The sequence below is a fragment of the Strix aluco genome, chromosome 30 (genome assembly GCF_031877795.1).
Source record: "Strix aluco isolate bStrAlu1 chromosome 30, bStrAlu1.hap1, whole genome shotgun sequence".
Lineage (NCBI taxonomy): Eukaryota > Metazoa > Chordata > Aves > Strigiformes > Strigidae > Strix > Strix aluco.
The window spans coordinates 2107287-2127339 of record NC_133960.1 but is presented as its reverse complement, the minus strand read 5'-3'; the positions used below and the strand labels follow the sequence as shown (position 1 = coordinate 2127339).

Here is a 20053-nt window from a genome sequence, read left to right as displayed (position 1 = left end):
GGTTCCTGGTATGTGGGGGTCCAGCTGTGCAGGGGTGTGACTGAGTATCCAGCTGTGCAGGGGCCCTGGAATGGGGGTGTCCAGCTGGGTGGGGATCCAGCTGTGCGGGGGTCCCACTTTACCTGGATCCAGCTGTGCAGGGGTGTTTCTGTATGAGGATCCAGCTGTGCTGGAGTGTGAGTGAGGATCCAGCTGTGCGGGGATCCCGCTGTATTGGGATCCAGCAGTGCAGGGGTCCCACTTTTCTGGGATCCAGCTGTGCAGGATCTGTCCCTGGGGCACAGGCAGCTGGGGGCTGCAGGGGGGGGGCCCACACTCTGGGAGGGGGCACCCCATGACTGGCCCCGACACGCTGCACAGTGGGTGCTATTCCCCCCCACACCCTGTGGGTGCTGCCCCCCACCCCCCCGCCCTGCCATTGCTGCAGCTCCTGGGGGGGCCACTTTGGGAGGGGGCCCCATCCTGGTGCCAGCCCCAGTCCTGAGCATCACCCTGTGTCCCCCCAGGCTGCAGGGGACGGCAGCCCCGGTCCCCCACCAGGCTGCAGAGCCCCATGTCCCTGGGTGCCCCGGGGGGGCTTTGTCCCCCATAAATCCGCCCACACTTCGCCTTCACCCACATTTATTGGAGCCACCAGTGAGCTGAGGGGGGGGGGGGGGGTTGGGCCTGTCCCACACCCCTGTCCCTGCTCTTGGGTTTGGGAAAAGGGGATGTGGCAGCCCCCAGGGATGCTACTCGCTGTCCCCATCCCCCCCGGAGTCCTGCTTTGCTCCCACAGCAGAGGTGGGGGGACATGGAGCAGGGGGGGGGCAGGAGGAGACATCACGGAGGGGAGGGGGACACACACACACACACAAGTGTCCGTCAGTCCACGGCACCGTGCGGCGGTCGCTCCTGACACAAAGCGGGGGACAGTCAGTGTGGGGGCAGAGCCAGGTCCTTCCGGGGGTGGTGGGACGAGGACAGACCCCCCCCCGGTGCCGGCACAGCCGCGGTGCGGGGGGTACTCACCGGTTGCGCTGGACTAGGCAAGCGTCTCGGCCTGGCTGCCCGCGCCTGCCTGCAAGTTGCTGTAGATGGTGGTGGGGGGGTCTCGCTGCTGGGGGCCAGAAAACAGGGAGAAACCCCCCCCCTGAGCCACCAGCCCTTGGCAGGGGGATGCTCGTGGCCGCTCCCCAGCCGGGACAAGCCCCCGGGGACATGATGCCCTGGAAAGTGCCCTTCAATGTCCCCCTGCGGCCCCTCCCCGTCCACCCTGGGTGAAGCATGAGGAGTTTTGGAGTGACACCGGGAGCCTCAGTGGGGCTGAGGAAGGGGCTGTGCCCCCCCCCCCCCCCCGGCTCAGGGGACTTCAGGGACACGGAGGGACCCGCAGCCACAGCGCCTGGAGGGGAGGGCTGGAAGCCAGAGCTCAGCCCTGGCATGAGCCAAATTTGGCCCCGAAATCACCGTGGAACGGACCAGGAGGTGAATTTGGCCCCGGAATCACCGTGGAACGGACCAGGAGGTGAATTTGGCCCCGGCCCCTCAGCCTCACCCACTGATCCGCTGCCGGGGGGGGTCTCCTCTCGATCTGGATCTGGGCGTAGCACGGAGCATCCTCGCTGGAGAGGGAGGAGAGGGCAACTACGGAGAGAGGAGCAGGCGGGCGTGAGCCGAGGGGTGCCGGGGGGCAGCCGGGATGCAGGGAAAGGGGGATGGAGCCGCCCTGGTCCAGGCAGGGGCAGGCAGGGGCAGAGCCACAGCAAAGGAAAAAGCCGGTTCCCTCTTTCCCGGCTCTGTTTGCCGAGCGATCCCGGCTGCGAGGACACAGCCTTGACCCGGCAGCACCCACCTCCCTCAGCTGCTTTCTTCCTCCTCTTCTTCCTCTGCAGCCAGACGCCGCCGAGCAGGGCTCCCACACCCATGGCCAGCGGCACCGGGCACACGTGCCACCTCCACCAGCCACGCGTGTCTGCGGGGACAAGCCGTGGTGGGTGCCGGGACCCCGCCAGCTGGGTGGGAGCGGGTGCTGGGGGGGTTTTTACCCTGCAGCTGGCACAGGGTGTCCAGGTGGATGCTGACGCGACGCTCCATGATGGGGTTTCGGGCCACGCAGGTGTAGCTGGAGTTGAAGGCACTGGCGGGCACGGCCAGGCACAGCATCCAGGCGTCCTCGCAGGGCTGTCCCCAAGGTGTCCCCGGGGAGCCGCCGAGCTGCCAGGCGGCCTCAGCGTCGCTGCCGGCCGGCACCCAGCACCGCAGGGTGATGTTGCACTCTTGGGTGCTGAGGGAGAGCAGCTCTTGCTGGATCTCCGGTGCTGGCACCGGCCCTGTTTAAGGTGCAAATAAACCCTGTCACAGGGCCCAGCTTGCCCGGGGACGACCCGGGGACACCCCAGGGACACCTTGGGGACACCCTCAGTCCTCCAGGGAGGGTGAGCTGGGCTGGAGGGGCAGTGAGAGGGTGTGGGAAGGGGAAGCGCAGGTGGGGGTGGATTGTGGTTAGTCATGTGCCAGGAAAATCCCCGTGACATATGTTCAGCATCAGTAGCAACTTCTCTTCCCCTTTCTCGGTGCTGATAACTCGGTGCAGAAGGGTTTTATTGTCTTTCCCACTGTAAACCTGTCTCACCACCCACCGTTCTGCAGCCGCTCACCGTAGACGGAGAGGTTGAAGAGCTGATCCTCCACCAGCGCCGGGTGCAGCTTAATCCGAGCCCCGTAGACCCCGCTGTCACCCCGCTCCAGGGCCCCGATCCTCAGCGCCGTCTCGTTGAACATCTCCAGCCGGTCCTTGAACTGATCCTGGGGGTCGGGGCGCTTGAAGCCACCGGGGCCAAATTCTGCCACTTGAATGGTGGCACCGGCGCCGGTTGAAAAGCTCCACTCGATCTCCTTCACTGTCTTGTTGGGGGGCAGAGCCGGGGAGAGCAGAGCGGACCCCCCCAGGACGCTGTTCACCTGCCGGGGCTGGGCCGCTGCAGCTCCTGGCCGGGTCAGGGATAGTCTGGAGGATGGAGACCCCCAGCAGCCCCCCCGTTCCTGCCCACAGCCCCCACCCGAGGCACCCGTGGGCATCTGCCCACCCGTGCCTTAGTCATGGGAGTGCGGCGCCTGCCTGAGATGATTCATTTAATCCTACACCCATCACCTTCCCTGCCAGCATCCCCCGGGGGGATGCCGGGCGCTCGTGGTGCTTTGCCAGCATCATCCTGTGTTGTCCCCGTGTCACCCCACGCTGTGCACGGGTCATCCCCACGACAGCGACCAGCCAGGACTTCAGGGAGAGGATGGGGATGCTCTTCCCACCATGCCTGTGCTCAAGTGGGGCTCAAACCGGGACAGGTTTGAGGTTAAACCTTTGGGAAATGTCCCCACGGGTCCCGGTGGGGACAGGGACCCTCCATCCCGGGGCTGTGGAGCCACTCAGCGCTGAGCTTTTGGGGTGCAGCCCCACTATTTCTGGGGTGACAGCGAGACGCTCCCAGCAGCCGGGCTGCCCACGCCGGGGGGACGCGGCTCCGAGATGCCGCCCGAACGCTGCGAGAAGCTGATGCAGCCTCCCCCGGGGCGGGGGAACGCTCGGACAGAGCCGCGTCCCCACACTGCAGGGTCCATCCTGCACCCCAGCTCGCAGGCCGCTCGCTTCCTGCGCGCTCTGGGGCCGGCTCTGACCTCTGCCCCCCACCCTCCCCAGCTCTCCGCAGCCACTTTGGTTTGCAAAGAGGAAGGCGAGGCGAGGGGAAGAGCGCGGCCGGCAAACCGCACGCGCCGGCGCAGCGTTGGCGAGGTTCATCGCCCCATCGAGATGTGGAAACCCCCCCTGGCTTAGGGGGTGCGCCCCCCACCCCCCAACCCAGGGAGTAGAAAGTGTGTGTGGGGTTTATTTGGGTACCACCGCGTCAGGATGCCACGCTTGGGTCTGCAGCCGTGCGCGGTGACGAGGAGCGAGAGGGACCCAGCCGTCCCCGGGGCACCCAGCTGGGTGGTGGTTAACGCCGGGCAGCACCCAGCCCCTGCCCGCTCGTTGCACCCGTCGAGGGTTTTCCAGGTGCCCCCGATGGCGGTAGGATACACCCCCCCGCCCCTCACCCTGCCCGGAGGAAGCGGGTACGTAGCGGCGATGCTGCGGCACGGCCGGAGCAGCCAGGGGTCAAGCTGCCCTTCGCTCTCCCTCTTCCTCCTCACGGAAACGCGCCGGCAAACAAAGAGGGGAGATCGCCCCTCCTTGCCTTCCTCTGTGACTCGCCAAAATTAATTTTCCCTTTTCCTCTATCGCGTCGGTCGAGCAGCGTGTGCCCAGCAGCAGCTGCGGAGCAGAAGAAGGATCAACCAGCCCCAGGCGCCAGCCCCGGGGGTCTCAGCCCCACCGGGGACCGTAAACCCCTCGGGGGTTGATTTATGCCGGTACTAAAGTGAGGAGGGGTGGCTGAGAAACACCCCCCATCGGTTCCCCCATCGGCTGCCAACAAGCAGCCCCAGCTCACCCCAGTTCACCCTCCGAGGTGCCCCCGCTGCATCATTCCCAGCTCCTTCGCTGAGGGAAATCTTGTTTTCACCCCTAATATTTCACCTATTTTCTAACCCCCCAGGGCTAACGCTCATTTTGCAACTGGGACCCGAAACCGCGCTCCCCAGCTCTCGCCCATCGCCGCCTGGTCGCTGAGAAATGGGGGTTCGCTTGTAAATGGGGGTTGCAAGCGCTGGAAGAGCCGTGGTCCCCTCCCAGCATGGCTGCTGCCCTCCCCTCATGCCTACCTGCCACCACGAGGAGTGGGGCCAGCAGCCAGGGGCCGGGGGACCGGGGGCGGCCGGGTGACATCCCCATCGCTCCAACGCTGCGAGCTCGAAGCCTTGAACTCAGCTCTACGCACGGGCGTGGAGGGAGTGAACATGCAAATCCACCCCCAGACAGCAACACAGGGGAGTGGCGATGGGATGGACACCGTGGGGACACCGTGGGGACATCACTGAGCCCCACCTGGCATGGCCCGGCCAGAGGTTGGGGGCGGTGGGATCTTTCCCCTCTCGCTGCACCAAAGGTTTGGTGCTGGTCCCCAAAGACTCCAGCTGGGACTTGGGTCCCCCGAGCTGGTCCCCCCTGCCCAGCCCTTGTTTTCCCCCGGGAACCGGGTGCAGTAAATAAAGGAAGGATCCGGATGCTGCCTGTTGCTTCCTGCTCTTGGGTAAATAACGCCAGCTGGGCCGGCTGCCTGCGCGGAGGTGGGTGCACCTGGTAGGGACGAGTCCTTGTCCCCAGCGCGGGGCCAAGCTGGGGTGGCTGCTCCTCCCGAGGAGGGTTTAAACCGAGGGGAGAAGGTCCCTGTCACCTCGGAATTGTCCTGGTTGGGCTCCCAGCACCCGGGATATTCCTGTCCCCAGTGCCAGGGATGCTCCTGTCCCCACACCTGGGATATCGTGTCCCCAGCACCCAGGATGCTCCTGTCCCCAGTGCCAGGGATGCTCCTGTCCCCCACACCTGGGATATCGTGTCCCCAGCGCCCGGGATGCTCCTGTCCCCCACACCTGGATGCCCTGTCCCCAAATCCAGGGTGGTCTGTCCCCCACCCTGAGGCTGCGTTTCCCACTGGGATTTCCTCCAGTTTCTCCCCATGAGCAGCAAAATTTTTACTCGAGAAGCTTTCACGGAACCAGAACCACCCCCTCCAGCAGCAGCAGGAGACACGCAAAAGAGGAGCAGGTCTCTGGGGACAGCCCAGCCCTGTCCCCACACCACTTGTCACCCCCTCGGGGGTCCCGCCGTGTCCTGGCTGTGATGGAGAGTCAGCTTGCGAGAGCCCCCTGAGTTTTGGGGGGTGTGGGGGGGACTGGGGGATGGCCCCAGGCAGCGTAGGGACCACAAGAAGAGGTCACCCCGCTGCTGCCTTTCCGAAAAGGGAAGCGAGACGCGGCTGCGTCACCCCCCTGCGCACGAGGGGAGCGGGTTGGGGTTTCTCGGGGCACAGCCCCAGACCTGGGCGGTTCACACAGCCCCTGGGGATGCTTTCGCTGTGACGGGTCCGACGTGCAGATGCCCAGAGAGAAACAGGCGTGTGTGAGCGCACCCGCACACGCGTGCACACGCGTGCACACCCCGCCCGCAGCTCTCCCCTGTGATCTCACCAACATTTATTTGCTCTTTTTACAACGGCGGGAGGTCTGGCCGAGCGAGGGGCCCCCGTGACAGTAGGTGCTGGACACACAGGCAGTGAGACACCCCCTCCGTCGCGATGGGGCTACACGGGCGACAGCTACGGGGAGGGGGGGGGAAGGGGGGGTGTTTCTCGGCGGATCTGCACAGGCGACGGTCCCTTCTGTGTCCCTCCGTGGCCCTGGAGATGCCACCCAGGCCCCCCCTCTGTGTCTCTGGGGGTGGGAATCTCCCCACAGAGGGTCCCCGGGGGGAGCCGGAGGCTGGGGGAGGGGAGTTGGGGAGGGGTGGGGGGGGTCAATCTGCCCCAGGGGGGGTCTCATTCTGGACCCACATGTGCCCCTGCCCTCCCCAGTGTCCCCAGCCCCAGCCAAGCCCGGCAGCGGCGGCATGTGGGAGGTGAACCCCGGGGTCCCCCCAATCCCGGAGCATCCCGGGGCATCCGGGGACCACGGAGGGTGCCCCAGCTCATCTCTGCCTCGGTCCGGGATCCCACTCCCCAAACAGTCTCGGAGGGCGTCAGACAAGGAGGTTGGAGAGAAACTGGAGGTGTGTGTGTAGGGGGGGGGGGGAAGCGTCCGTCCGGCTGTCACCCCGAGATGGTGCCTCCCATCCCCGGAGCCGAAACGGGGGCTGGGGGGTTCGGATTTGGCACACAACGCACTTTACAGCCCTTCCGGGAAATCCCGATGCTCCGGCTCTGCGGGTGCCTGCGGGAGAGAGGAGCCCTTCAGCCCCCGCAGCGTGCGGCGACGGAGTTTGGGGGGGTCCCCACATGCAGACCCCCCCCCCTCTCCCCCGGCACTGGTCCCCTTTTGGGGGCAGCCCCCCCGCACCTGAGGGCCTATGTCACCTCCTCGGCCGTGTCCTCTGGCGCCCGGCGGATCTGCTCGTAGACGGTGGTGACCGGTGTTTTCTGCGGCGGACTCTGCTCCTGGTTATTTTCGGGGTGACCGGGGCCCTGCGGCGGAAATTGGGGGGTTGGTGAGAGATCCCCCAGCCCCACTCCGCTCCCCGGCCCCAGGGAGCCCTTGCGGGTGCTCTGCCCCAGCACGGAGCCCAGCCTGCACCCATGGGTGTTCCGTGGGGGTGGGACTCCACTGGGGCTGGGACTCATGCGGCCAGGACTCCCAGTATGGCCATAACTCCCAATACGGCCATAACTCCCAGTATGGCCATGACTCCCAGTATGGCCATGACTCCCAGTATGGCCGTGACTCCCAGTATGGCCATGACTCCCAGTGTGGCCATAACTCCCAGTACAGCCATAACTCCCAGTATGGCCGTGACTCCCAGTACGGCCATAACTCCCAGTATGGCCGTGACTCCCAGTATGGCCGTGACTCCCAGTATGGCCATGACTCCCAGTGTGGCCATAACTCCCAGTACGGCCATAACTCCCAGTATGGCCGTGACTCCCAGTACGGCCATAACTCCCAGTATGGCCATGACTCCCAGTGTGGCCATGACTCCCAGTATGGCCGTGACTCCCAGTATGGCCATGACTCCCAGTGTGGCCATGACTCCCAGTATGTCCGTGACTCCCAGTATGGCCATGACTCCCAGTGTGGCCATGACTCCCAGTATGGCTGTGACTCCCAGTATGGCCATGACTCCCAGTGTGGCCATGACTCCCAGTATGTCCGTGACTCCCAGTATGGCCGTGACTCCCAGTGTGGCTGTGACTCCCAGTATGTCCATGACTCCCAGTATGGCCATGACTCCCAGTGTGGCCGTGACTCCCAGTATGGCCGTGACTCCCAGTGTGGCCGTGACTCCCAGCGTGACCATGACCGTGATGTGGCCAGGCCCCCCCCAGCCCCCCCGGGGCCTCACCTGGTCATTACCTTCCGGGGGGCTCCGGCGCACGATCTCGGCGTACTGGGGGTCGGCGGGGCTCTCCTCTGCGGGCACCGTGGGGGTGGCAGCTGCAGAGGAGCGGGGTGTCAGGGGGGGTGTGTGTGCTGGGAGACCCCCCTCCCCACTCCCCCATCCCCCCCCAAGCTGTGTGAGCCCTCGGGGAAGTGTGGGGGGGGCTTCACTTGCCTGGGTCTGCCGCCTTCTCGCTATTCATCCGCCAACACCAGAAGGCTCCCCCCAAGCTCACCGCCAGCAGGATGAGGGTCAGGACGATGTACCCCGATTTTGAGAAGGACGTCTGTCCCCCTGGGAGGGCAGAGAGAGGTGCTGAGCCCTGCCCTGTCCCAAGGCTGGTGCCGGATCCCCCCTCCCCAGCATCCCCAGCGCGGGGGGGGTCTCACCTCCGCTTTGGCAGATGGTTTGCAGGTCGAAGAGGACGACTTTGTGGTCGGCGGGGTTGCTGACGGTGCAGGCGTAGGTGACGTTGGTGGTGGCGGGTGACAGGGCCAGGCGCAGGGTGGTCCCATCCGGGGAGAGCTGGTGGCGGTCGGAGGGCAGCTCCCGGATGACGTTGTCCCTTTTCCAGGTGACATTGACGGCGCCTTTGCCGGCGCCTTGGCACTGCAGCGTCAGGTTGCACCACTCCAGGGTGCTGGCCAGGAGCTGGCTGCGGGTCCGCGGGCTCGGCACCGATTCTGCGGCCGATGGCGGGGACAGATCAGCGCGGGACGGGAGGGATTTCTCCACCCTGCTCACCCCCACCGTCATGCTTGTCCCCAGCACGGGGACCCCGGGGACACCTGTGGTGGCAGGATTTGGCCTTTTGTAGAGCTTGAGGGGCTGCAGGCACCGGGGTGCAACGGTCGGGGTCTAACCCAACGCTGGTAAACCCCCTCATTGCTCTGTGCCTCAGTTTCCCAACTTGTATTGATGATCTGGATGAGGGGATCGAGTGTCCCCTCGGTCACTTTGCAGATGACACCCAGTTGGGTGGGGGTGTTGAGGGGGTGTTGATCTGCTCGAGGGTGGGGAGGCTCTGCAGAGAGACCTGGCCAGGCTGGAGCGATGGGCTGAGGCCACCTGGGGGAGTTTCACTAAGGGCAAATGCCGGGTGCTGCCCTTGGGCCACAACAACCCCCAGCAGGGCTACAGGCCTGGGGAGGAGTGGCTGGAGAGCTGCCAGTCAGAGAGGGACCTGGGGGGGATTGGTAATGAGCCAGCAGTGTGCCCAGGGGGCCAAGAAGGCCAATGGCATCCTGGCTTGTACCAGCACTGGCGTGGCCAGCAGGGACAGGGAAGGGATGTGACCCCTGGGCTCGGCACTGGTGAGGCCGCCCCTCGATGAGTGGGTTCAGTTTTGGGCCCCTCACCCCAAAAAGGCCATTGAATGACTCGAGCGTGTCCAGAGAAGGGCAACGGAGCTGGTGCAGGGTCTGGAGCACAGGTCTGATGGGGAGCGGCTGAGGGACCTGGGGGGGTTTAGTGTGGAGAAGAGGAGGCTGAGGGGAGACCTCCTGGCCCTCTGCAACTCCCTGAAAGGAGGGTGCAGAGAGGGGGGAGGAGTCTCTTGAGCCAAGGACCCAGCGGCAGGCCAAGAGGGAATGGCCTCAAGCTGCGCCAGGGCAGGGTCAGACTGGCTCTTAGGAAGGATTTCTTTGCAGAAGGGGTTGTTGGGCGTTGGAATGGGCTGCCCAGGGCAGGGGGGGAGTCCCCATCCCTGGAGGGGTTGAAGAGTCGGGTTGAGCCAGCGCTGAGGGATCTGGTGGAGTTGGGAACGGTCAGGGTGAGGTTCATGGTGGGGCTGGAGGAGCTTCAAGGGCTTTTCCAACCCAGATGATTCTGGGATTCTGTAAAGGGGTTAGTGCTCACACTCAGGGATTTCTATTTTTGCCCCCAGCGCCTCTGCCGAACCCCAGCGCGCAGCCGCTCACCGTAGACGGTGAGGTTGAAGAACTGATCCTCCACCAGCGCCGGGTGCAGCTTAATCCGAGCCCCGTAGACCCCGCTGTCACCCCGCTCCAGGGCCCTGATCCTCAGCGCAGTCTCGTTGAACATCTCCAGCCGGTCCTTGAACCGGTCCTTGGGGTCGGGGCGCTCGAAGCTGCCAGGACCAAATTCTGCCACTTGAATGGTGGCACCGGCGCCGATTGAAAAGCTCCACTCGATCTCCTTCACCGTCTTGTTGGGGGGCAGAGCCGGGGAGAGCAGCACGGACCCCCCCAGGACGCCGTTCACCTGCTGGGGCTGTGCCCGGGCTTGGCCGAAGAGGAGCTCTGTGGACAAGACAGAAAGTCAGCGGATGCGTGAGGCCAAGATGGGGACAGTGGGGACAAGACGGGGACAGGAGGACCCTCGGGGACAGGTCCCTTTTTGGGCAGAAGAAGCAGCATCTCCCTGCTCTGACGCAGCCGCCTGGTCTCCTCTCCGCCGGCTGGTCCCTCTCCGGGCTGGGGACGGGGATGTCCCCCCCAAAAGACCCTGTATCCCGGCGGAGCCGCCTCCTGCTCCGGCAGGGAGGGAAGGATGCCGGGCTTGGAGACTGGTCGCCATGAAGAAATCAAAGGATCTACCGGTTCAGATGCGGGTGCCCCATCTGAACACTGCCGTCCCCGGCGCTGCGGCCGGGCTCTCACCAGAACAACGCTCCAACAGAGTCTGGGAGGAGTTTCCAGCCAGCGGCTGCAAAACCTCATTGTCCGCCTTAAAACGCGCCTCGGCCCAGATGCCTACGAAAGATCAACAAGGGTTAAGGCGATGGGGGAGAGCGGGGACGGCTGCGGGGGTCCCTGCGGGGTGGGGACTCTGCACCCAGGAGGGACGGGGCCACCTCTGAGATGTCGGACCAGGGCGATTCCCGCAGGGATGGAGTTTGCTGCCTCCATCCCTGCGGCTCCCCCCGCCCGAGGGGCAGGTTTCAGCCCCTCCATCTGAGCCTCCACCGTGGTTTTTTTTTGGCAGCATCGACAGCTCTCTGCAAAATCACGCCAGGAACCGCTCGGCACCACCTCCCTCGCTCCTGGCAGCTCCCGCCTACCTACAAGCTGTCTCCTCTGCCAGCCCCGGCCCCCGCGGCCCCCCACGCCCCTCTGCCACCGCGAGAACAGCCTCCCCTTCTCCCTGTCCTTGTCCCACGCGGGCACCGGGATGCCCAACCCTTGGGATGGTGAAGTTGGGGCGAAGTTTGCCCCCTGTCCCGGCTGGGATGGGTCCCCACCATGGCCGCGTTGAGGGGTCCTGCAACCCCCCGCCGCCTCCCGTCCGCTCCCCCCTGCTCGCAGGAGGCAGAAGCAGATGTGCCTGTATATTAAAGCAGATTAAACACAGACATCCAAGTGTTTACTTTGTATAAAACCCTCCAGCAGCCCCACATTACAAGCTGCCTCTTTGCTTTGCTTTATAAAGAAGCGCTCCCCGGCGCTGGAGCTTTTGTCGCTCTGATCCTGCTTATCCCAGGCTCGATTCCCGTTCTTCTGGCTGAATCTTAAACCAGACCAAATTTCTGACACTTCCCGGGGTGACTGTGAAGTTTTTGGGGTCCTCTGAAGCTGCCCCAGCTATGGGCACCAATGCCTGGAGAGAGGATGCTGAGCCCGTGCGTGGGAGCGGGGTGGTGACGGGGAAGTTGGGGGTCCCGAGGCGCTGAGTTTGGGGTCCAGAGGGGGACAGGAGGGGACACCCACCGCCCCGAGTGGCAGGAAGGAGCTGCGGGGGGGCCTGCAGAAGCTCATCGAGCTTCTTACGGAGAGGCTCAGGCAGATGCTCTTCCCCCACCCCGTGCCGAGCCTGGAGGTGCACGTGTGCCCCGTCTGCCCGCTGTCCATCTGTCCGTCCCCCCCACGCGGCTCTACCCGCCGCCTTCACACCGCGGGCTGCTCGCCCAGGGCCCCGCGCAGGCAGCGGCGCAGGCAGCAGCACGAGCAGCGACGCGGGCATCCTCCCTGCACCCCTGCCTGCATTTTCCACCCCCCCCTCCCGCCCCGCAGCACATCCGCCGGCCCCGCCGCGGCTCTTTGGGGGGGTCCCCGCCGGCCGCCCCCGCGCTATTGTACGAGCGGCTGGAGGAAATGACAGCTGGGAAAAGGTGGCTGGTGCCAGGCCGCCACCTCGCCTCCCCGGCATCCTCCCGGCTCATCCTGTTTACCCCCAGGATTCCAGGAACCGAGTCTCCGCAGCCCTGACCCCACGGCGGGATCCGGTGGCTGAGGGACGGGGATAAAGATGTTGACGCTCGATGCATCACGATGCATTCGGCACCCGGATCAGTCCAACTCGGGTCTCCATCAGACCCTAAAACCCGAAGATTTTAGCTCAGGGTTTATTCACCACGAGCCCAGGTTTTGCTCTTTCTCATCACTCCCCGGCTACGCTCTGTTATCGAATAATTTTGATGAAAGCAAGCAGCTGGAAAACTCCGAAGCATCATTAACAACCTATTTTCCATCTAGCTGGGTCAGATATTTGTCATCGGCGCGGCAAGGCTGGCACCTTGTGCCACAGCCCTCCTGCCCGATGCCTGGTGACAGCCCGACTTACTCGTGAAGCCAATTAATCGTTAGGAAGATAAACCTCCCCCCCCCGCTAATCTGCCCGTACTATTAGATGCTTTCTGTAGGAATTGGAGGTTTTATGGGAATTATTAAATGTGTGGATTAGCACGCTGGGAATTAAGGGGATTCCTCGTTCCTGCTTTACGTAAGGAGCCGCTTCGCAGCCGGATCTGGCACGGCCCCAGTGGGGGGGTTAAAGGGCTCTGTGGGGCGACAGCGGCACCCGGCAGAAGCCGCGTTAGGGGCGAAGGGACCCTCGTGGGGGGACGGAGCCGGGGGGGTCTGCGGCCGCTCGGCCGCCGCCTCGTTATGAAACCTCTCGTTAAGGCTGGACCGCTGAGCCGGCGTTCCCGTACCTGGCCGGGAGCGCGGAGGGATGGAGGGGCAGCGTTGGGGTGGGCTACAATTAGCCCGCAGCAGGCAGGGAGAAGGCAGGACGGGGTCGGCATCCCTGCCCGCAGCCCACCCCGCCGCCAGCCCCCTGCCACGAGGCTCCCGCGGGACGAGGGCTCGGCGGTGGCCACCCACACACTCACCTGGCCCGAGGCCGAGCAGCGCCAGGAGCAGCGAGGGCAGCCGGGCTTTGCTCCTGGCCAATTCCCCCTCCATTTCTCCTCCTCGGTTCTTCGTGCGGCTCAGTGGGCAGAGTCAGCGGCAGAAGAGACGGGGAGGAGCAAATCTGCCTCTTGCTGCAACCCGTAGGAAGCCGTGCATCGCGGGGCACAGCTTATTAATTAGCTCGCCAGAAATGATTAGAGGACCGGGGGAAGCGCGCGAGAGCTGCGCCGCCGAGGATGCGAAGCCAGCGCTGGGGAGGGGGGGGTGGGCTGCTGGGGTGACCCCCGACCCTGCGGCATCCCTCGCCAGCCCAGGTTCGGTGCCCGGATCAGCGCTGGCCCTGCCAGGTCTTGCGCTGGCCCAAGGGCTCGTTGAAATGGGGCTTCCCAGTATCTACAGCATTTGCCTGGGGAAACCCAGGGCAGCGGGAGCACCCTGGAGCTACACGGTGGGAGCACCCCGCAGCTCTGCTCCCGGGGGAGGGTATGGGGGTACCCGAGCACCCTTGGGTGCAGAAAACAGCGCGGGAGGGGACGTCCCCAAGTGGATGCGCGGTCCGGGATGAATCACAGGGGTCACACCTGGGGAATAGATGCCCTGGAAGGGGTCGGCGGTGGTGCCGAGGCAGCCGTGGACCTGCCAAACCATCCCCATGGGCTCCCCCCGCTCCCTCACGTACCTCTCCCCCCTCAGGAGGCTGCAGAAAAGCGCCCCCCGCTCTCCCCCCCGAGCCCTCTCAGCCATGATTTAAGAGCCCTGAGCTGCTGCGGGGGCTGTGGCTGGAAGGAAGAACTTTCCATTAGCAGCACAGAAAGCTTATTTTTTATTTAAAACCTCCAGCAACTCAAAGTGGAAAATGGGGAGGGGGGAAGCAGCCTCCGCAGCAGGGCTGCGCTCCCCGCAGCGGGACGGAGCAGCGGGGACGGCGTTTGCTGCTCCCCACTTACGAGTGAAAGCACCGAGGGGACTGTTAACTCCAGCCCTTCTCCTGGGGCACCTTCAAATGAGGATCCTCGAACGACTGGGGAAACTGAGGCCGGTGTGGGGAGGGACACGGGTTGTTTACGGCCAGTGAATGCCCCAAAACTGCCCGTCGGGGTCCCCCCGAGGTGAGCGGGCAGCTGAGCAGGGGCTGGACACGCTGCCCACGCTGCCAGTTCCTCCTCGAGGGCAGAGGGGAAGTGAAAGTCGCTGAGTTGAAATTTCCAGCAAATGGGGAAAATCGGTGGGTCCGAGGAAGAGGAGAACGAGGCGGCTGATGGCACGAAGGTCAAGCATCGGAGACGGGGCTCCGCGGCAGGCGCTCGCCGGGACTGACACCGGCTCTTGTGCAGGGCAGGGGCTTCCTCCTGCCAATTCCTCCTGCCTGCGAGCCGGCGCTGAGGGGTTTCGTGGGCTGGGACATCCGCAGTGAGGTGAAGCATCGCTGCGCTGGACATCCCCCGCGCTCCCCAGGCGAGGGGCAGCCGCTCGCTGCCGGGTGGGCTGAAGGCACCGGGCGCTGGCTCAGGACTTTGGGAAACACCGAGCAGAGCTGCTGGGTCCGTCACACCCCCACCATCACGCTGAGAAATTGGTTCTCTGGGGGGGATGTTGGGGTGTCTGTGGGACCCAGGACCAGTCCCAAGGTTGGCATCACAAGGTCACAGAATCCCAGACTCATCTCGGTTGGAAAAGCCCTTGAAGCTCCTCCAGCCCCACCATGAACCTCACCCTGACCGTTCCCAACTCCACCAGATCCCTCAGCGCTGGCTCAACCCGACTCTTCAACCCCTCCAGGGATGGGGACTCCCCCCCTGCCCTGGGCAGCCCATTCCAACGCCCAACAGCCCCTTCTGCAAAGAAATCCTTCCTAAGAGCCAGTCTGACCCTGCCCTGGCGCAGCTTGAGGCCATTCCCTCTTGGCCTGCCGCTGGGTCCTTGGCTCAAGAGACTCCTCCCCCCTCTCTGCACCCTCCTTTCAGGGAGTTGCAGAGGGCCAGGAGGTCTCCCCTCAGCCTCCTCTTCTCCACACTAAACCCCCCCAGGTCCCTCAGCCGCTCCCCATCAGACCTGTGCTCCAGACCCTGCACCAGCTCCGTTGCCCTTCTCTGGACACGCTCGAGTCATTCAATGGCCTTTTTGGAGTGAGGTCCTTCCCGTTGGCACGTGTCACTGCCAGAGCCGCTCCCTGCGGCTGGGACCGGCCGGCCGTGGGAATGGGCTGCGGTTCTTGGCATGTGACAGCGAGGGATGTCCCCATGGCACGGGGGAAGCCGGCCCGAAGGGGCAGCCGGGCAGCGCCAGCGCAAAGCCGAGAGCGTTGGTGAAGACACGGAGGTCTGAGCTGTCACCACGTCCCTCTTCACCAGGGACGGAGCCACGGAGGGACTTTGGCAAATTCCAGCGTGGCAGCGGAGGCTGCCAGGAGCCTGCAATGGGGAAAAGACCACGGTGGGGGGGACGCCTGGCTGCCAAAACAGCCCTTTGCGGGGTAGGAGGCAGCTCGTGGGTGCCTGGAGATACCAGAGACCCCCCCAAGAGCCTCACTCTCCCCCCGGCCCCAGCACACGCTGGTCAGGTCTGTGGGTCGGTTCCTCTCCCCTGGCACACGCCAGGCCCCGCAGCTCAGGGGGGTGTTGGGGGGGAGCCGGGCTGCACCCCAACACGGAGCACCCCGCTGCAGCAGGGATGCACCCTGACACCCCCCCAGTTCCCCGCAGGGTTTCATCCAGCTGACGGTGCCTCCGGTCCCGCTGCAGCACGAGGTGGCACCACACGGGGCTCTTGGAAAGGTGCCAGCTTGGGATTTTGGGGTCCGGCAGCGCTGCTGCAACGGGAGGGGATTCTATATACTGGTAAAAGTGGGTCTCCCCCCGCTGCCCTCTTGTCCCGGGGGGCTCAGGGGTGACTGGAAGGCTGGGAGCAGGCGGGATGTGGCCCAACAACCACCACGGCCATGGGGACCAGCCGAACGCCCCGTGCCGTAGCCGGTTGCTGGAGCCCGTTAGCTCAAGCCCAGCGCGGCTGCAGCGTGCCGGAGCCGGGAGGTCAGGAAACAGCGCGGGGAGCGGGGAGCTGAAGCCGCCTACGTGCTCGCCGGCCTCGGCTCGGCAGCTGCTGTTCGGCGGGTGAAGAGCAGCGAGCGCCTGCGTGTCGCGTCGGGGAGAGCAGGGCCCTGGCACGCAGCCGCAACCCGGTGCGTGGCCGATGCGGAGCGGTGCTGAGCCCCAGGCGGGCGGAGGGAGAGGAGGGGGCTGGGGGCAGGGACCGCGCTTGTTTGCAGCCAGGAAAACCACAGAATTTGCTGAGCACTCAGCTCGACGTGACCGTAAATCGTCACTTCGCACACACGGAGGGAGGGGGACACGGGGGCGAATCTGTTCCCAGGGCTGGGAACATCCCAGCTGCTCTAGCAGAGGGGCCGGGCGTGCTGGCGGTTAGTGCCAAAACTGAAGAATTTCTGTAATCTCCATCCCCCCCTTTGCAACCACCCACTGGAGACGGAGAGGTTGAAGAACTGATCCTCCGCCAGTGCCGGGTGCAGCTTAGTCCAAGCCCTGTAGACCCTGCAGTCACCCCGCTCCAGGCCCCCCCCCACCCCCCGCCCCGATCTTCAGCGCTGTCTCCAGCCGGTCCTTGAACTGGTCCTTGGGGTGGGGGGGCTCGAAGCCACCGGGGCCAAATTCTGCCACTTGAATGGTGGCACTGGCGCTGATTGAAAAGCTCCACTCGATCTCCTTCACCGTCTTGTTGGGGGGCAGAGCCGGGGAGAGCAGCACGGACCCCCCCAGGGCTGTGCCCAGGCTTGGGGTGATCGAGCATCAGAAAAACCTGGTGCAGAAGAGGGGGAGGTCCCAGGAGCCTGTTGCCTCGTCCCTCACCCCAGGGTTGCAGGCACAGAGCGACGGGGGACCCCAAAACCCGCAGCGGGGGAGCTGATGGCTGGGGCAGGAGGAGCTGGTCGGAGTCCTGCAGGGGTGGGACGCTGCGGCTGAAATGAGCCCCCCTGTCCCCGGCCATTCTGCAGACCCCCCCCGCTCTCACCCTTCACCCACCTGCGAAGCCGATGGCTGCGGCCAGCAAAGGGACCCCGAAAAGGCAGATGCACCCATCCTTGACCCTCGCCGCCTTCTCGCATGGCGGCAAACGAAAGCACGAAGCTGGGACGGGGAGCGGGGGGTGTCCCACATTCACACCCTGTGTCTATGAACAGCAACCCCCCCGCTGTGGTTTCACACCTTGCCTATATCTGCCAGCCCGCAGCTCGGCGAGACCTTCCGTCACCTCCTGTGCTGCTGTCCCCACATCAGCAGGGTCAGGGGGACAAGGAGGGGACGCCACATTACCTGCTGTGCCCCCCCACCCCACCGCCGTGCCCCCCAGGCACTGCCCCTGCCAGACAGGCAAGGGGGGAGCAGGTGACTCAGGTTGAGAAGCAACATCCCTGCGTCAAAACCAGGGGACCCCCGTGGCTCTGGGGGTGCCAGATGGTGTCACACCCCTCCCCCCAGCCAAGCCTCGGTGAGCAAGGGGGGTCCTGGGCGTCAGAGCCCACTTTTCTTTGTCCCCATCGCTGTCACAGCAGCAGTGACAAAGCCTGCTCAGAGCGTGGGCTCAGCTCAGCCCCGCCAGCAGCGTCGTCTTCGAATTGCCTCCGCCAGCAGCCAAAGCGCCATGGCCGAGGCACCGCCGCACGTTTTCCTCACCCAGCACACGGTTGTTTCTCTCCCTGGAGGTGACGACCCGAGGACAGAAGGGTTCCGGGGTTTTCCCACCGCTCCCAGTAAAGGAGATGTCCGGGATGGAGAAGGATGCGTCCGTGTGGCCTTCCAGCAGAGGGAAGTGTGGCCTCAGGAAAGGACCCAGTGCCAGTCACCGCTACTCCTCACCCGCTGCAGACAGAAAATAGTATTTTATAGGGATCTTGCAGGTGCCATGTGGCTGCCCCAGCCCAGGGCCTCGCTTCCAGCCCCCATTTCATGGGGTGCCCCTGCCGCAGCCACCCCGTTACCGCCCTGTCCCAGTGCAGGGTCGGGGTCTCACCCCGGTGCCGCCATCTCACACCCTGAAGCGTGAGGTTGAACCCAGGGCCAGAACGGCACAAGCCAAGCCAGGGCCAGCTCCTGTTTCCCTCCAGTACACGCTAGTGACCAAAACCCAACTGTTTAAAACCAGAAGGGGCTCAGCCGGTAACATAAACCGGGGTGCTTGTGCTGCGCGCTGCCACGGCCAGAGCTCAACCCACCAGCGTCAGGGCTGGGTCCCAGTTCTGACCCTCTGCGAAGGAGCCGAACTCACAGAATCCCAGAATCATCTCGGTTGGAAAGGACCTTGAAGATCATCTAGTCCAACCGTTAACCCAGCACTGACCGTTCCCGACTCCACCAGATCCCTCAGCGCTGGGTCAACCCGACTCTTCAACCCCTCCAGGGATGGGGACTCCCCCCCTGCCCTGGGCAGCCCATTCCAACGCCCAACAACCCCTTCTGCAAAGAAATCCTTCCTAAGAGCCAGTCTGACCCTGCCCTGGCGCAGCTTGAGGCCATTCCCTCTTGTCCTATTGCTTATTACTTGGTTCAAGAGACTCCTCCCCCCTCTCTGCACCCTCCTGTCAGGGAGTTGCAGAGGGCCAGGAGGTCTCCCCTCAGCCTCCTCTTCTCCACACTAAACCCCCCCAGGTCCCTCAGCCGCTCCCCATCAGACCTGTGCTCCAGACCCTGCACCAGCTCCGTTGCCCTTCTCTGGACACGCTCGAGTCATTCAATGGCCTTTTTGGAGTGAGGGGCCCAAAACTGAACCCACTCATCAAGGGGCGGCCTCACCAGTGCCGAGCCCAGGGGTCACATCCCTTCCCTGTCCCTGCTGGCCACGCCAGTGCTGGTACAAGCCAGGATGCCATTGGCCTTCTTGGCCCCCTGGGCACACTGCTGGCTCATTACCAATCCCCCCCAGGTCCCTCTCTGACTGGCAGCTCTCCAGCCACTCCTCCCCAGGCCTGTAGCCCTGCTGGGGGTTGTTGTGGCCCAAGGGCAGCACCCGGCATTTACCCTTAGTGAAGCTCACACAGTTGTATGGTTATGGGGTTCGGGGGGTTCAGGGTTATGGGGGTCGCGGATCCCCCCAACCTTGCGCCCCCAGGCTCAGGACCCTCAGCACTCCCCTGTGGCCCCCCAGAGCGCCCCTGGAGCCTCCGCCCCCCCCCAGGCTCTACCAAGGGCCCCTTCACCCACCGCCCCCCCCCCCGCGGGGTCCCAGGGCCGCCCCCCCCCTCCGGCCTGGCTGTCGCCGGGCGCCGAATGATGACGCACGCAGTGGGCGGGATCCCCCCCCTCGAGAAGTGAAGCCCCGCCCAGCGCCTCGTTCTCACCTGGAGGCGGCCCCGCCCAAATCTCGCGAGATTTCGAGAGTCTATAAATAGCCCCGCTGTGGGCAGCGCCGCTCAGTGCCCGCGCAGGCCGGGGTGAGGAGGCTTCAGGAGCGCAGGTTCCTCGGGGCGACAGGTCCCCAGGGCGACAGGTCACCAGGCTAGCTCGGGAGAGCCCTGGCGGTTGCCCTGAAGGGGCACGGCTGAAGCCTGAGGCTTGTTCCTGAGGGCTGTGAGGGCCGAGGCCGGGCGCTGAGGCCTAGCGCCAAGGCGGGGGGTCTCTGTCCCTCAGGCCCCCTCTCCACAGCCGTCCTGCCGCGGGCAGGCCCTGGAGGGGTGGCCGCTGGGTCCCACTGTCCCACAGTCCCCGCGTCACGATTTACTCCCAGGGCTGAGCTGGCCCCTGCGAGAGGGGACACTGAGGCCCGTGGGCAGCACCTCCCTGTCACCTCGGTGTTGCTTCGCTGCGTCCTGGGGTGCCACCGAGCCGGGGTGCTGGCGTTAACTCCCACTTCTCCATCCTTCTGCCACGCAGACAAACTCAGGGAACTTTCAACCCTCTCTCTGTCTTTTTTTTTCTCCAAGAGCTTGTGATTTATTAGGAGCAAA

The 20053-nt window shown here is 64.9% G+C and overlaps 2 protein-coding genes and 1 long non-coding RNA gene across 4 annotated transcripts; all 3 read right to left on the bottom strand.

Annotated features, from left to right (window-relative positions):
- Nucleotides 1-636: 636 nt before the first annotated feature.
- Nucleotides 637-3060, bottom strand: SLAMF6 (SLAM family member 6). The gene is made up of 6 exons (XM_074809507.1): nt 2640-3060; nt 2028-2312; nt 1835-1954; nt 1538-1626; nt 1012-1099; nt 637-894 (listed from the first exon to the last, which is right to left on the bottom strand). The coding sequence occupies exons 1-5, from the start codon at nt 3058-3060 to the stop codon at nt 1025-1027; spliced, it is 990 nt and encodes a 329-aa protein (XP_074665608.1). The 3' UTR covers nt 637-894; nt 1012-1024.
- A 3029-nt stretch (nt 3061-6089) lies between these two features.
- On the bottom strand, nt 6090-13178 carry LOC141916665 (SLAM family member 8-like). 2 transcript variants are annotated; one of them, XM_074809392.1, is made up of 7 exons: nt 13077-13178; nt 9925-10266; nt 8395-8688; nt 8180-8299; nt 7970-8061; nt 6970-7094; nt 6090-6843 (listed from the first exon to the last, which is right to left on the bottom strand). In XM_074809392.1, the coding sequence occupies exons 1-6, from the start codon at nt 13147-13149 to the stop codon at nt 6978-6980; spliced, it is 1038 nt and encodes a 345-aa protein (XP_074665493.1). In that variant the 5' UTR covers nt 13150-13178; the 3' UTR covers nt 6090-6843; nt 6970-6977. The 2 variants fall into 2 exon arrangements, with proteins under 2 accessions (XP_074665493.1, XP_074665492.1); XM_074809391.1 differs by having other exon boundaries at nt 6987-7094.
- A 719-nt stretch (nt 13179-13897) lies between these two features.
- On the bottom strand, nt 13898-18613 carry LOC141916792 (uncharacterized). Its single transcript, XR_012621186.1, has 4 exons — nt 18326-18613; nt 17787-17972; nt 15151-15509; nt 13898-14700 (listed from the first exon to the last, which is right to left on the bottom strand). It is a non-coding gene; the product is annotated as an uncharacterized LOC141916792 (long non-coding RNA).
- Between the last annotated feature and the right edge of the window lie 1440 nt (nt 18614-20053).